Source organism: Diceros bicornis, chromosome 21 (genome assembly GCF_020826845.1).
Source record: "Diceros bicornis minor isolate mBicDic1 chromosome 21, mDicBic1.mat.cur, whole genome shotgun sequence".
NCBI classification, from domain to species: domain Eukaryota; kingdom Metazoa; phylum Chordata; class Mammalia; order Perissodactyla; family Rhinocerotidae; genus Diceros; species Diceros bicornis.
Genome location: NC_080760.1, coordinates 49348179 through 49365559, shown reverse-complemented (window position 1 = coordinate 49365559; position 17381 = coordinate 49348179). Strand labels below are relative to the sequence as shown.

At 40.4% G+C, this 17381-nt stretch overlaps 1 protein-coding gene across 2 annotated transcripts in view; it reads right to left on the bottom strand.

Moving 5' to 3' along the window:
- Window positions 1-6424: 6424 nt before the first annotated feature.
- Window positions 6425-17381, bottom strand: part of KHDRBS3 (KH RNA binding domain containing, signal transduction associated 3) — a 183124-nt gene continuing 172167 nt past the window's right edge. For both annotated transcript variants that reach the window (XM_058564981.1, XM_058564980.1), the window contains 2 exons: window positions 8230-8288; window positions 6425-6627 (listed from right to left, as the gene is read on the bottom strand). In XM_058564981.1, the coding sequence (XP_058420964.1) occupies window positions 6523-6627; window positions 8230-8288 (164 nt within the window). In that variant the 3' untranslated portion in view covers window positions 6425-6522. The remainder of the gene's footprint in view (window positions 6628-8229; window positions 8289-17381) is intronic.

Here is a 17381-nt window from a genome sequence, read left to right as displayed (position 1 = left end):
AATACAAACAGCAGCCTCTGGGTGTCTAGGGGTAGGGGTGGGAATGAAGACAAACTTTTCACTCTTCTAGAAGTTTTGGATTTTGCACCAAGTACATGTATTATCTATTAAATAAACACATATTTTAGTTTTGAAACTTCACATTTACCACTGAAAAAGCCAGTGATTACAGAAGTAAATATCTCATTTCCACTGAAAAACCAAACTGATAATGAAAGTGCTCATTGTTAGTATGTTACACATTACACGTTTGCTCATCTATTCATTCACTCATCGTTCCCCACAGAACACCCTGTCAGTCCCTGCTGTGCACTAGGCATGACACTGGGATTCGGGTGAACATGACAAATAGGACATGGTTCCATCTTTAAAGAACCTAAAGTCTTGCAGCTGGTGAGAAAGACACACCAACAAGCAGAGCAGAAATCTCGCTTCAGGATAATCCCACCAGTCCTGCTCACTTCACAGTGGGGTCTGCTCATCTGTTCCCTCTCCGTGTTTTCAGGGCCTGTCCCGTACTAGGAACTGTATTAGATAGCAGACATGAAGAGGTGAGTAAAGAATGGATCTTGCCAGTAGTGGTGGTCAACGAGATTTTATATTTATATATATGAATGACAACGTTTAATAACCAGTTACATTCTCTTCGAATGGAAGGATGACTCTAACTTGATCCAATAAGCCCAGTGAGTCCTGATCCACTTTCCTGTACTATGAGACACCGAGCCACCTCACTCATTTTACTCACTCACACACTCGACTGCTTATTCATTCACCACTTAGCGGGCATAAGACGTGGTACCTGCACCAACCATGTTTATGTTCTGGTGGGGGGGTGGGGAGGAGAGGGAATAGTCACAGGACGTTGGGTTGCAGAAGTCATACAGAGCTGCGAGGGTTCTCAGGCAGGGACTCCACACCCCGGCTAGATGTGGAGACGGTGGGCCTAGGAAGGCTTCCTGGGTGAGGTGATGCTTCAAGTTTCACTTCAAAGTTGAACAGACCAGTAACGACTGGCTATGTCAAGAGCTGGGTGGGAGGGGAAGGACGTGTGATTTCAGGCAGAAAACGGCCAAGACTGGAAGCACCACAGGGGGACTCAATAGCAAGGCTGGAGCAGAGCAGGGAAGGGTGGAGAGCATGCTGGAGGTGGCTGGAGAGGTAGGCAGGACCAAGGTCTGCAGGGCTGTATGTTCAAAGCCAAGGAGTCTGAGTTCGTCCTGAAAGCCATCGGGAGCCACTGAAGGACTCATAACACTAAGATCTGAAAATCAATTTCAGCAATGGGTGCTAATTGCTGAGAGAGGTAACTGAGATTCTTGAGAGAAGAAGAATCCCATTCAGAATCGGCTTCAAGTGGAAAGGATTTTCCATTAGATAAGGGAGGATGAAATTCAAATTTAAAAATGTTCTACAACCTTTCTCAAGGATGGAAAGAAAACCTAGCATGAAGTAGATTTTATTTTAAATATAATGATGGACTTTCTTCCTTTCTATCCCTACAAGACACTGAATATCAATATAAATAGCAGATATTATTTGCGTAGAAGATAAACTATTATTTATTTATTATTATTTATTTATTCATCACATATACCTTACAAAGTGGCTTATATTTTGGTTAATTAGATTTTCAACTACACTTTTTAAATTTTTTTTTACAATCATCAGTTTTAAATTCTGGGACCCGTCTCTGTAAGCAGTGACCAGAGTCACTGTCAAATTTTGAGTTAAACCAAGGGAGCCAGACTACCTGAACTATAACACTATTAACATAAGCGACTTTTTTTTTTTTGGTCTCTGCTAACTATTCCTCACCATTCCTAACACTGCCTGCTAGGAATCATATTGATCACACTGACAATGTCATTCTTTCATATTCACTGACTTGCTAAACGGTCACTCTGCCACACGCTGTGCTCAGAGATGGGACAAGAGGATGAAAAGGTTAGGGCCCCTGTTTTTTAAGGCACTCACTGTCTGGCTATGGGATCAATAACCAGTGCAAACAGAAGTTTGTCCAAAGTTCTTGCTGGAACACGGACTGAAAAGGGCACTATCTCCACCCCGGGGGACGGAGCACGGCGGGCTTCAAGGAGAAGAGGAGATGACAACTGAAGAGCTTTCACTTTATTTAAGCTTCTTAGCAGGACCTACAAAACCCTTCATTATATGTTCCTTGCCTACCCAGACAGCATCTCTTGCTTTTCCTAATAATCTAATATAATTGAAGTTTCCTAGATGTGTTTTCTTATAATTCCAAATATTTACATAAAGCAACACACAAGATTAAATACCTATATTTGTGCCAGGCATGCTTCTAATCTTCCCATCAATATTCAGGTAGACAGCATTATTGTGCCCATTTTATGGATGGAGAAACTGCGATTCAGACTGCAGTTGAGAGAGGTTAAGGAACTTACTCAAGGTTACAAAGCTGGTAAATGACAGAGCTGCGTATGAATGTTTCCAAGAATATCTTCCCCCTCTGTGGTTATCTTCTACTGGTCCTGCCACCTGAGCTGGCACCTTTCCCACCTCTAACCACCCTGCCGGGTGTACATGTCTCTCTTCCATGTGCCTGTATCTGTCACTACCCTATTGATGCCTTCCTTGCCCATTTCCCCAGTAAACTGTGGCACCTTCAAGGACAGGACTATGTCATTCATCACTGCATTTCCTCTGTCTGCAGCATAGTGGATGCCCAGTCAACATATCTGAATGAATACTGATACTGATTAAACTGGAATATCTTGAATATAAGAAGATTCAAGAATCTCTGGGGTAGGGGTAGGGGGAAGAGACGGAGAAGGAGATGGTTATCAATTATAATGTCTAGCCAATGCTCAGTGTTGCGGGAGTTACTTTTAGGGATACAAGGTAACAAAAAAAATTAGCCCCTGTTCTTAAGGAGCCTTTACTCTAAGGGGGGAGTCAGTGTCAGCCCAGAGAACCAACAGTGCAACAGTATGGTTACGAACCAAGACTCTGGATTCAAGTGGATGCTTCAAAAGTGGCTCTACCAGTTACAAGGTGTGTGGGCTTTACCTCTTGAAGCTTAAGTGTCTTCCTTTGTAAAACACTTACCCTTCTTATAGCTATGAGGATTCAATGAAATCATTTATAGAAAATGATAAGCACATGCTTGGACATTATGGAAAATTGTAACCAATCTAAGTCCTATGATATCCAATGAAGAAGGATAAACTAAACATACTATTTCAGAGAGCCGAGGGACTGAGGCCTGGTTTAACGGGCGGAGATGTCATGGAGGAGAGGGCACTGGGCCGAGTCCTGAAGGATGGGCATGGTTTCTACAGGCAAAGGAACAGGGACAGACAGCAAGCACTGGTTTGTCAGTCTGTCCGTCTATTTGATTTTGAATTACTTGAACGTAAGGTCCACGTCTTATAGATCTTTGTATTCCCGGTGCCTCCTTCGTGTCTAGTATAGAACTCGTGCTCAGTGAATGTTGTCAAATGAGAAAATAAACGAATTCCAAGAGGGTAGACAAAGGCTGGGGGAAAGATTTGGGAACATGCAATGTGCTCTTAGGGAGAGGAGAGGACTGCTTGTCTACAGCAGAGTCTTCCTGTTGAAACAAGAAGAAACAGGCTTGGTAGAGTATATGCCAAATAAGGGAAGCCTTGAAAGCCACGCAGGAGAATTCCTGTCCAGCAATGTTCTGGCTGATTCCTGACCTTTCAGGCTCTCAACCCCTTTTTATGGTCTGATGGAGCTATGGATTCTTTAAAAATATGAAAATAAACATACAATTGAACAACAATTCCTACAAATTAGCTCTGAAGACCACCTGGGGGTTTACCCTCTAGGGACCTATCCATAATTCCTGACTTAAGAAACTCACATTTATTATTTAATATGCCAATTCCTTAAAAAAAACTACTTATTAAAGAAAGAAAATAGTGAAAAATTCAATATAACACCACACATTGAAAAAAATGTGTTATGCCACATTCCCTTTCTGTGCAAGAAGCAAAAATAAATAGATAAATAAAATAAACTTATTTCAGTCTGTGAGAATGAAGGAAACTATTTTCTTCCTAACAGTAATTGTTTCAGGCTAATTTTGGTTATTAAGGAAAAAATGTTTATATATTTCTCATATATATTTCCCATACATATTAAACATGTGTATTCAACTTTGAGAACTAAACTTCACATTATTCTATCACTTTCCAGGTTACAAAACACTCTCACAATATTATCTCACTTAATTCTTAACAACAACTACAGGCGACTAATCATCATTCTCATTGTGCTGATGTTGAAAGTGAGACTTGTCTGAAGTCGTACAGCAAGGGGCAGAGCTCAAATACAAATAGTTTTAAAAAGTAAGACTCTCTGGAATGTCAGGGCCTAAGTAGCGTTTCTGACAATTTAGAAAAAAGAAGAATATCTGAAAAAAAGACCAAATTAATGACGCCTTTCCTCCACAGATGCCTAGATTTTTAAAAAATTTTATAAAATAATTTTATAAAACTTTAATATTTATCTTATAAAAGTAATAATTTGTTTTACAAAATTCCAAAATGATAGAAAAGCACATGCAAAAAATCATACTTCCACAAGCCTAAGATAATTATAGTCAAAAATTTCCAGCATATCCATGTAATTTTTGCCCATGAATATATATAGAAAGACTATACACAGTCAGTTTTCAAAAAATAAAATTGGGATCATATTATGCATTAGGGTTTGGTAAACTGCTTGTTTCTCTTAATAATCTGGAAATTTTTTTCATGTTAGTCACTAGACTGTTATATTTTTATTGAAGAAAGTAATCCAAGTATTTAAACATTGTGATGACCTGAGCCAACAGCTTAAACAGAGCTGACTGGTCTGACTTGTTTACATTCAAGAAGCTTCTTTTCTGACTGGAGGAGTTAATTTGCCATAATAGGTAACAGGAACCAGCATGGGAAGGGTTCCAGAAGACTTTAGATAAGCATGACGTTGTCTTCATCTTCCACAGCACATCAAAATAATTGGCACAAAAGGCACTTACCTTTGTTAGCTGAGGGGCACAACCTGTTCCTTTGACTTCCAAGATTGCTGACATTTCCTAACAAAAGAAAAGATCTTTTTACTCAAAGAGAAGGAAATCCCTCAAGAAACAAAAATTAAACATTTTACATAATCTACAATTAAAAAAAAAACTTAAGCCAAATGATTAAAGAATAACTTTATTAAATATTTGTCAGTTTTAAGAAGTGCCCTCAATTACTACCAAATAATGTATTACAAACAACTAGTTATGAGGTTTTACATTTGTTTAATAGGGAATAATTGGCCCCAATTAAACTGACTAAACTAAGGCTTTTTAGATTACTAAAACAAATTAAACTTTTTAAAATGAGAATTTAGGTGATCTTAAAACCTTTCTAAAATGGATAAGGAAACTTGCTAAGTTGTAATCTCCCTGGTTTTATTAGTTATATTAAGATAAATTAAGTGAGATTAAAATCTTATTTGATTTATTTACCTTTGAAAATGAAGACCGTTTAAGGGTTACACATCCTCAGCCTTGGCGAGTGCGACCTCAATTAGTCAAGTCAGAATGTCTTTAAAAGCTTTGTGCTTATTGCTTCCAGCATGGAGTGAGGTGTTCATTAAGGTACCAAAATTCTCATAAAAAATCCAAAGTTGCACTAGTGAAAAAACGCTCAACAAGATGAAAACTGATCACATCTTTTTCAGAAAATCCGTAGTCGTTATTTTAAAACCAGTTTTTAAACAAGATTTGGTTTTGCGTAGTTTTAACGTGCCATTCAAGCAGCTGGATACCATTTGGACTCTTTAAACAGCATTTAAATCTACGGTGAGTATATAATGGTACATTTAATTTTATACCATTTTTAAAATAAGTTGTACAATGTTTAGTGTGACCCTTTTATGACAAGCGTTGTTAAATGAATTCTTTCCCTGTTTACAACTATTTATGAAGGCCTTTTTAAATAAGAAAAACATGAAATTGTTAGCTCACACACACGAAATTTCTTTCAAAAGTTTATTTAGTATCAAGCAAGAGGAGACTTTGCTTAACACTACAGAACATTTCAAGACTTGAGTTACAAAAGAATACCACATTATTTGCACTTGTCATTGGCTTCCCTTTTTACGCATGTTGGCAAGAGAAAAAAAACTAGCATATGGCTGAAAGATAAAATAACTAAATTCTATGGAAACCTTTAAAATGAAAGGTGAGGCTTATATTAAAAGGATGGATTAACATATTTAGTAAACCTATCTTTTTGTTTAACACTAGTTAATCAAAGTTATTTTTTTTTCCTTTTGATGACCTATTTTTTCATATACAGACTGGAAATAACAAAATTTTACATGTCTTTTTTTTTTTCTGCCCAGGTTGATGTTTCAACAAAGTAGTTTTAAGTTCCATCCATTCAGATTTTAAGCATTTTATTTAAAAAGGGATTGTTCATAGAAAAAAATTACTTTGAACAGTATACAGGACTGGTGGAGATGGGCTATTTCACAACATCAGACAGTACAATCAGTATCTGCCATATGGCTGGTCTCTGTAGACGCCCTTCGCTGTCCTGGCTGAAGGTGCCTTGTGTCTTGAGTTAGTCCACTCCTCTTGCCCTAAAATCAGCAAGATGAATCACAATTAGATCATTGCCATGGATCCCACTGGCTTCATTTTTCAGAATCTAACTTAGCCCTGAACCAATATCTCTGATGTACTGAAAAAACTCAAGGGAATTTACTTTAAAAAAATTACCAACACAATGGAAAACGGACGTCTCACTAGCAAAACCCCTCAGCCTGGGGGGGAAAAACGATCTTTGTATCTTATAAGACAACTAGCTTTGCAAAGAGAAATGTTGTATCATTTTTCATAGGTCCTTTCATAGAAAGAGTAAATTAAAGTTGTATTGGGTGGAAATTTATGTCTCGATAATACTTCGTGAATATGAAATAGACTTAATGACATTGCCAAATTTCACTCATTATAATACTAAATCCGTACTGGACAAGGGTATTAATAACCAAGGGCATTCTACATCGCTGTTTCCTGATACTAAACGTCTGGTCAACCCCAGGACTTCCCACGAGTGACGGCTAGGTCTCTGACAACAAACAGTTAACATCCCTGCTGCAACATACAGCAATTTAAAAGCCACGTGTCCACAGAGACCAATTTAGAAAAGCTGTGAAGGAAAAATGCTTAAAATGACCTCTTCTTTTGATACAAACATGCAATCCACGTCATTCCCTCAAGCTAACTTGCATCAATTTAAGTAGACAGCATTCAGCAAACCAAGGTATTTCTCTTAAGTATTTGTTACAAATAACGAAAAAAAATCCAAGGTGCGGCCATCACAGCTCGGGGCAGGTGATATAACAAAATGCACTTCAAAAGCAACGCCGGAAAATGGTTTTCAGTTATGTTCAGAGAAATGTCATAACATCCATTAACCAGAATCCTGATTCACTGGCACTGGGTCCTAGGCAGTCAGCAGAGCTTTGCAACTGACTGAAGCTTCAAGTTCTCTGATCTCTTTGCCCTGCGGCGAAGGAGCGTCTTACCATTATCATGGCGCTGCCATCAATTCTTTTAATTAAACCTGTTGTCCTTCTGCATATTGAGACTTGGGACGTGGTGTCCCCAGCATCTCTAGCAGCTCCCACTGAAGTAACCGGGGTTGAGCCGCCCCCTGCACGCCTGAGAGAGCCTCACGTCTGCTCCCTGGCTCAGAGTTTTGTACACTTCCTGGAGTGATTCCCACTGTAATGTTTTCAGAGGATCTGAGATTGAGGATGGATTAAAATACAAAGACGGGGGTGGGAGAATCACTTTAAAGCTGCTGTGTCGATTGCTTCGCTGTCCTTTACTGTCAAGAGCAGCAAAGACACTTCAAAAAGACCCATGCTATCAAGTGTCTGCAGTTTGGCAAACTAGTCTACAAAGGAGAAAATCAGCACGTGGCAATCAACTCAAACAGAAAATCTGAGTTCAGAATCTGAATTCATGCAATTTTCTGCAAGTCTTTTGTCCTCTTTTATTAAATTTAAATCTTAAAGGAGCTTCTGAAAATAGCTAGATATGCACAGATGAACTGAGAGGAAGCTGCTGTTTCATAGTCAAAATGTCTTTATGAATTTCCCCTCAATTAAGATCTTTCAGGTGTTTCTATGACCATGCTCCTCTCTATTCATGGGTCACTCTGGCCAGTCACTCACCGTAAGAATCGTAGGTCTCCTCACTGAGTCCGTGTCCATAATCATAGTAATCAGCACCACTATAGTGAACAAAACAAAACACGCAAAGAAAAAAGATGAAAATACAGGACAAAATGGCTTGGCTGTGAGTTTAAATCATATTCAATGCAGTATTCTAAAACTTAAAGATAACTAATAAAGGGCAGGGCTAAAACCTGAAAGAAATTCCCATTGAGATGACAGGGCTCTAACACAGAAGCCCTTTAGGATTATCACTTTAGGATTATCACAGGCCCCTCTCTCATCCCCCCAACTTTAATACATAATAAATGTGTGTGACACCTTCACCACAGCAGCTGGCCAATCCACACAGAGTAACTGCCAATGTGCATGGGGGTACCAAGAGAGGCTCTGTCATGAAGAACTGAGAGTGGAGAGAAAATGGACATGTAGTGGACTATCAGAGCACTGTGTGCCAGGAACTAAGGCTGGGCTCATGCAACGTACTTTGCGAGTGGAGGAAGGACAACCACAGTTTCTTTCCAATAGATGGACGTTGTTATGGAAGGCAAGGATGTTATTTCCTCTTTAAGCCTTGCCTACCAGAAGACTCGATGCTGTATGAATTGCGGGCACTTCACTTTATAATACAGTAACGAGGACCTGGGTTAAATGTGTTATTTCACCAGCACTGCAGCATTACCATCAGGAAGTGGCTAAAACAGGACTTAGCATCCATGACTGTGTGTAACAGGCAAGGGGGCGACAGGCCGCCTGCAATCCAGTGAGGGCGCCCTCACACAGTCTGCGAGGACCGAGGCTGAGGATCTTCCCAAAGCACAGGCACATCTGTCCTCTAGTGTGCAGCATCCTTGAGGTATCGGGGAGGAAGCCTGTCACCACGGCCATCTCCCAGATAATGCAAAACAGGCAACATATACAACATACTTGAATTAGGCATAATTTTTTACAGGAACAAACTTGTGGGGAATCTAGACTACCAAACCACAGCAGGGACAATTAGTTTCTGATGGCATTTGGCGCCTCCAAGGAAGAGCTTCCACTCACCCTCTCAGGCTTTCTCCTTTCCCATACAACTTCAGTGTGTAGGGAAACAATCATCCTGAATTTATCTTGGATTGTCATGGAAATAAACATTCTCATTATTCCAACTTCATGCAATCAAGTAAGAAGTTTTAATCACAATGGAAAATGATCCAGCTCAGCTGTTTAACACCTTAGGAAGTCACAATATGAATAATAAAATCCCTGCTGTGAGTGTCGCTGTATGCCAGCTGCTGAGAGCTCACACAGCATCTTCACAACAGACCCTGAGGTAAGCAGAAGTGTCATACCCATTTTACAGGTAAGGACACTGCCCCTCAGAAAAGCTAGGACGCCAGCCTAAAACCTCACAGAGAACAGTACAGGTGACACACTCGCTGGTTACACCACTCCTGGTTCTCCTGCCACATTTGCTTTCTCAGGTAAATGACAGCAGACTATGCATCAGCTCCAGTGACGACAGCGCAGGATGGCAATTCCTTTGAGGAGGAGGTACGCAACGGGAGCTATGTTCCTTTCTGCCTCAAGCTTGCGGGGATGGGTCTTCACACCTGCTCCTCCCTCCACCAGAAATACTGTTCTTTCCTCTCCTGCCAAGCTACCTCCCACTCAGTCTTGAGCCTAAACGTCACTTCCTCAGAGAAACTTCCCAGTCTCCCACGGTTAGGTGGGTTCCCCATTACAGAACCCTTTCATTGTTTCTCATCCCTCTCCCCGCCCCAAACAGACCCTTCCTCTATATGAACTGAGTGACGGGGTACATAGAGAAGGGGCACCTCCACCATTCTGGGTGTCACGGCTGGCTTCTTGGAGAATGTAATGCTTGAGCAATGTTCTGAAAGACCCGGAGGAAGAAGCTGAAGAAGGGGTGAGGAGAAGGAATGGACAGAGGCAATGGCAGCAAGGGCCTTCCAGGCAGAGGGAACAGTACACAGTACATGCAAGACACAGACACAGGAAACAGGTTGAAAAATTTGCATGTCTATAAGTATGTCTATCAAATCGAGTTAATAAGCACTGATAAAATGCCTGGGCTAGAATATTCCTCAGTATAAAATGCTTCCTCCATGTGCAAAATATAGGCCAGATCCTGTTATCCTGGTATAATCATGTCTTCACGAGTTAATTAAGTACAATGTAATATACTGGTTACGATGCGAGTTTTCTGGCATGGAGATACAACATAAGCTCTCTGGAATGTGCTGTGTTAAGCTCCACTGGCTCTTTTAAATGTTGCACAGGAACACAACAGTCACTCCTACAGCTGACCTATTATACCAAGTGGCAATGTGCAATTTTTCCAAGGAGGCATGCGTAAATACACAGTTTTGAAAAAAGGTCTTCAAATTGAGAGCTGGCATTCCTAGGGAAGCTGGAAGGAAGGAAGGGAGTGAGAGAGAGATGGAACTGTTCTGAGCTGACCCCGCCATGCTGACAGCTTCTCACTTTACCTACACAAGATCTCGATGTTTTACAGACAAGGCAGCTGAGGCTCCGTGAGGGTTAGTCTCCTCCCAGGGTCACACAACTCGTGAGTGGCAGCACGAGTATACACAAAGCTCAGGATGCCACCACTGCCATGTGCGGAAAACCTACGCTGGAGGTGGACGGTGCTCACCGTGGCAGGCCACCTCACACAGGCGGTTCCTGCTGTACTCTGACCTGCTCTGCTGCTCTCCAAGAACGTCCTATTGCTCCCCCTGGGGCTTACAGGAGCCCTCCTCATGCTCAGAAACAGAAGTCAAGGTCCACATGAAACTCACTGTCACATGATCACGGTGAGTTAAAACTGCCTTAGTTCTCTATCTGGTCTCAAATTTTTCCTCTCTCTTTCCGTAGTCCTCATTTTCCCTCAAGGCATAATGTTTATGTATGCTGAGAAGAAGAGGGACTAACTGAAAAAGGAGCAGAGAAAATTTCATATGCAAAAGGGAAAAAGTACTGCAAAAACAAGCAACAATAAAAGAAACAAATATGGCTTTCGCACCTCTTAAGATTTTATAGCTTTAAATATGAAGGCTGCTATAAAGTAGAATATATTTTTCTCATCCTGAGGACAGAAATTCAGAAAAAACCTTTTTGATAAAATGTCTGTGTCAAATAGCAGTGAAGACATCTGAGTGTAAACCTGGGCCTCCCCGTGTGGCAACCTTGGGCAGCTGTCCTGCTCGCCGAGTCTTAGTGTCCCATCTGTCAAATCCTGGGCCTGGTCCAGGTGCTGCTCAGACCCCGGGCAGCTCTAACACTCTCGGTGTCTCATTCACAGCATCTGGCCACAAAGAAGTCCAAATAACTTTTCATTCTGTTGAAAATAAATTGGCTAATGCTTCTTAGAAACTCAGCAGTAAATTAAACGAACCTTGGTCTTCTTTCCAAGGGTCAGAAGCTACATCATAATGGCTCCTTAGACAAATAGAACCTTGACGTTCTTGAGAGTTTTATCTCTGTCACACAAATAAAATGAGAGTAACCTCTTCATAAAACTGCAAAGAATTTCCTTTGCTGAGACAGGTCCCATTGTTTAACCCGGAACTGTAAATGACAGGGACGGAGACTGATAAACAGAAGAGTCAAACAACTGCTTTCTGACCGAACTAAGTCTCCTTTATTAAATGAACTGAGCAGTAATGAACATCAGTATAGATTGGAAATTTGTCTGTGAAGTGCTCTAACACAGTTCAGCATAAAAAAATCAGGGGTGAAGAACGTTTTCCAATCAACAGGAGGATAAAAGGCAGCATAATTTGGTCCAGCAATGGTTTTGTGATAAGACAATCTTAGTTTTGACAAGTGAAAACTTTAAACTGACATTTGCTATCATTTCACCCAGTTTCTGATTATTTATTGCAAGACTGCATCAAGCCGAAAAGCTGGGAGCAGATGAGCCCCATTCTCATACCTGTCAGTTCCATCTGAATTGCTTTCGCAGCATTTCATTTTGTGTACCTCAAACGTCTATTAACCAAAGACGTGTCCTATTTCCCAAGGATAAACTAAAAACTCAACAAATGGCAAAGGGGAAAAACACTAAAGATCTCATTTATGGATATGACTTATAATAATAATAGGCAAGAAAACACATTAGGCCAAATATACCTCAACTCCAATAAAAGGGATCAAGGGGAAGCCCCTCCCTCCATAGCTCAAGAGTGGGCTTCTCTCACTGGCACTAAGGCTCCACCTCCCCAGGCCTTCTATCCTTCCTCCACCCCATATCAGGGGTCAAAGGAAGTCCAAATGCTCAGCATAATTCCTGGCTTTCCAGAGGTTCTTAATTTCATCATCCAGAGGCAAGAAACAGCCCCCAGCACTGGGAAAAAACAGAGGAGTCAAGGAGCAAACTGCAGCACTGGGACCAAGTCCATGTCTCACTAGGTCTTCCACCCTCTACTGACAGGGGTTCAAGAGGAGGACAAGAGCTCTGAGCCTCCGATCACCCCGTCTCTATGAATGGGATTAAGAAGGAACGCCTGACATTCACCTGTCCCCTATCCCTTCAACTTCTTTAAGCCTCTCCACCAATTTCTATTTTAGTCACTGGAACTAATTTCATTAGGCCCTTTGCTTGTATTTACATCAGCTCAGAGAGCTCTAGACCACTAGGTTACTCTTCATCTCTAGTACTTGTAAAGCTCTGCCTACCTGCCACCTGTCCCCATCTCCTGCCCAACTCTGCAACTCTTACTGTGTCCTCTGGAATTCACGGCCCATCATTGGCAGAACCCTCTCTACATTCTCAACCTCCTCTTTGGACATTCTCTGACCTTCTTCAATGGAAACTCGATTCTCCTCTAATGATAATTTTTCCCCGGCAGCCCTCTCCAGTTTTTTCTTTACCTCCCACAGCCCATGTACCACTGGGCCTATGGGAAGGGTCAGTACTCTCTTTGCTAACCTCTCCCTCTTGATACACACACGCCACTGCCACTCCCAGACCATTATGCTTCATTCCTCCATAGAGACACCTGGCTTTGAATCTCCCAATAGTATCAGTGTCCTCAGTCTTGGTGATTTCAGTATATGGGTAGATGATCCTTTAGTCAAGCTGGTCTCTCAATTCTCTGGACAACTCTTATCCATTGGTCCTACCTCTAGTCGTCTTTAGCCATTAACTCCCCATGTCACATCCTAGATCTTGCCATTATAACCAATAACTTAAGTCTTCCCCACCTCACTTCCATTTCATATATCCCACTCTGATTACAATTTCCTCTCTTTTTATAGTTTCATTTCCACCCTCTAGTATTATGCTGGCTATCCTTTCAAATCCATTGCAATCATCCCCACTACCCTTCTTTAATTTTTCATCCCTGGTCAAGGTAACCAATGAACTCCAAGTTGCTAAATTCAATGGTCAGTTCTTAGTCCTCACGTTAGGTGATTGATCGTAGCATCTGATATAGTTGATTACTCTCTTTTCCTTGATATTCTTTCTTTACTTGGCTTCCAGGATACTATAGTACTTCCTAGTTTCCCTTTTACTCCACTGGCTACTTCTTCTCAGTCAACCTGCCAGTTCCTCCTGTTCCCTCAGAATTCTTAAAGTTGGAGTGCTCCAGAGTTCAGAGCTGGGTCCTCTTTTCTTCTTTATTTATCTGAACTCCTTTGGTGAATTTATCTAGTCTCTTGCTTTATATACAATCTAAATAGTAAAAACTCCCAAATTTATAGCTTCAGTCCAAGAATCTCTCCTCAAGTTTACATTCATGCACTAACTGCCTACTTAACATTTCAACTTCGATGTCTAACAGACATCTCAAATTTAACAAGGCCAAAACTACATTGACCCTCTCATCTTATCTCTAAATCTGCTCCATCCAAGCTTTCCTGCATCTCAGTTGGCAGCAAACGTATCTTGTTTGCTTAGGCCAAGAGTTTGGAGTCATTCTTTTCGCTGGCTATTCTCTTTGCCTAAAATACTCTTACTTCCAAATATCCACATGGTTAACTTGACCTTTCTCAAGTCTTTGCTCAAATGATGCCATCTCAACAAGGTCCACTCAGATTAAAATTGTAATCCCCCTGCCCGGGCAACTCTGATCCACCTTGGTCTGCTCTATTGTTTTCAATAGCATGTGCCACCTTCTAACATACCATATACTTATTTATTATACTTATTATCTATTTCCTCTCAATAGATTGAGAATGTAAGCTCCATAAGGGAGGGATTTGGGTCTGTTTTATTTAATGGAATACCTCAAGCTCCCTTAGAATAATGCCTAGTACACAGTAAGTACTCAGTAAATATTTGTTAAATACATTCACTGAATGAATTACAAAAAATTTATGAAAAACTCCATGCCAAGGCGATTTAGGAAAGACGCTGTTATTAGTAGGTAAAGGTGAATAAGAGACTAGTCTCCCCTACACCAATTCTAAAGCTGCAAGATGGAAGAGGACTCAAAGTCACTTAATATTTTTTGAATGTTGAATAGACTTGAAAAAATAAAATAAAATGAAGTACTAAGCCCAAGTGTGGTCATGTATACAGCAAACATTTTTGCACACTTACTATATGAAAGATACCATTCTGAAAAATGGAGATACAGAAATAAATAAGGTGTGATCTCTGCTCTCAAGAAGCTAGCAAAAACAAGAAAGTAAACTTCAACAGAACAGAGTATAAGTATGAGTGTAGAAGTATGTCCAAAATACCTTGGGATCAGATTTTACTGGGAGGTGAGAAGAAGGTATGAAGGAGGAAGCAATTCAATGAAGGTAACACATGAGTGGTTGAGGATTGAACCAGGAGGGAAGAAATGATTCGTTAGTGGCGGTCAAGCTGCACAGTAGTTCATGAGCTCTTTAGGAAGGGAAATGACTAGTTCACCTAGGAAATACAGGGTGCTGCCAGCAGGCACCCATCTATCTACCTATCTATCTATCAATCAATCAACCAATCATCGATCTACCTATCTACCTATCTATCATCGATCTACCTATCTATCATCGATCTATCTATCTACCTACCTACCTACCTATCTATTGTGTGCGTGTATTTTTTCTCATTTAACCTCATGACAGCTCAGAGAATTAGATATTATTCTATCTCCTTTAGATACAAGAAAATTGAAGCTTTGAAAGGTTAACCAAACAATCCAAGGATGACCATGAACAAGGACCAAGGCTGTAAGTCAGGTCTGTCTGATGCCACAGCAGATGTTTTTCCCACACTAAGCTGCCGCCTCCTTATCCGTAACGCTAAGGAATTTGGAGTTTCTTTTCAACAAGAAAGTTATAAGTCCATTTACTTATAGCACTAGTCTTTTTCCTTATCTCTTGTTATATTCACACCTGTTTTGGTACTTGGTATGCCCTTTCGAAGTGAACTTGTGCTTTTCCTCAACTTTTGGATTTTGTTTTTGGCTTAAAAATTCTCTCTCCTCCTAATTCTCTTTGTTTTCCCATTCCAGTAACTCCAGTTAGGTTATTTTTAAAGTTTTGGGGGCCGGCCCGGTGGCTTAGCGGTTAAGTGCACGCGCTCCGCTGCTGGCGGCCCGGGTTCGGATCCCGGGCGTGCACCGACGCGCCGCTTCTCCGGCCATGCTGAGGCCGCGTCCCACATACAGCAACTAGAAGGATGTGCAGCTATGACATACAACTATCTGCTGGGGCTTTGGGGGAAAAAATAAATAAAATAAAATCTTTAAAGTTTTGGGCTCTATCTTCCACATCTCTCAATTTTTCTATCGTATTTGATAGCTCCTCATCCTCTGGTGCTATTCAGCAGCCCCTTAAGCCATTTACTGACTTTTTAGTTCCAGACTCCTTAACTGGTTTGACCTTTATGGATGTGATGTCTTCTTATCCATATGAAGATTTAGTTACTTATTTTATAATCATCTTCTATTCTTTCACCTCTGTCCTCTCAAGTTGTTAGTTTTTCAGTTTGTTGAGCCTGCTTCTTAAATGCTTAGTAAATTTTAGGTATGTGTTAATTTTTGCATCTGAGATTCTCATTTTGCTTGTCTGTGGATGCTGCTCTGGTTTGAAATAGCTTTCTTCAAGTGGTTGTGGAAAAGGGATAGAATACACCATCCGGTGGGATATGCAAGTAATCGGCCTCCTGTATTGGGGGCTCTGGGTTTCCCTAGAGGATGGTACTATCTGAGGTCTGGCTTTGCATTGCTATAGCTTTAATCCGGGAATAAACGCTATTGCTGTGCACTGCTGAGCACCACCGGGTTAGAGGGCAGGACCAGACCGGTCTAGCTGCTGCTCCATAGGGGTGGGTGGAGCAGGTATGTATTCTTAGTCTATCCTTTTGATTCAATCTTCCTTTCTTTTTTTAAGTCCTTTTTAGTTTACAATGCATTTAGATAATCATTTAATCCTCAAAACCTCTGAAGTACATATATAGGATATATTTATGTCTCATTCATATTTGTTCTCTACAGTTCATATTCCTAGCATATAGGAGCATTCCAAAAACAAAGAGATAAAAGAAAGACTAAGATGAACACTATGACTGAAAATTTTGTCCATGTCTCAATGAATAGTCTGTAATAATAATGCTTTGTTTTTCAATGGCTGTGACCATTTTTTTGGGTAGGAGGAGTAATAAATCCCTTCAGAAGTTAAATTAGTAAGTTCTGTGCTGTTTGAATTTAACATAAAGGACTAACCTGTTTTCCTGATTATTTTGGCCTGTTTCTTCAAGAAAAATTTTATGTCTGTAATCATTATGATAAAAAAATAACATTTTAGCAAACATTTATCAAATGCTTATTATGTGACAGGAAAAACTGAAGGATTAAACACACATAACCCAGACAATAGCTCCAGACTGGCTGCCCCAGTCTAGTATTTCCATTCTACTCAGGAGCCTTTAATCCTTATACAACCATTAAGAATTGCTAATAGATAAAGCAGAATAAATGAAAAGCAATATTTAAAATGAAATTTTGGGACTACTCCTGTTTTCCTATTATCATAGATAACTGAAAGATTTGAAATTCCTTCACGGTAATTGGCTAAAAAGATTCCAATCTGCTTTCAAAAGGGCCTTATTTATCTAATAGTTTCTTCACAACATTAATAATAGTTCCCCAGGAAGATACTGAATAAGAAGTTTCAGAATCAAGTTGTACAGTTGGATGGAAGAAGAG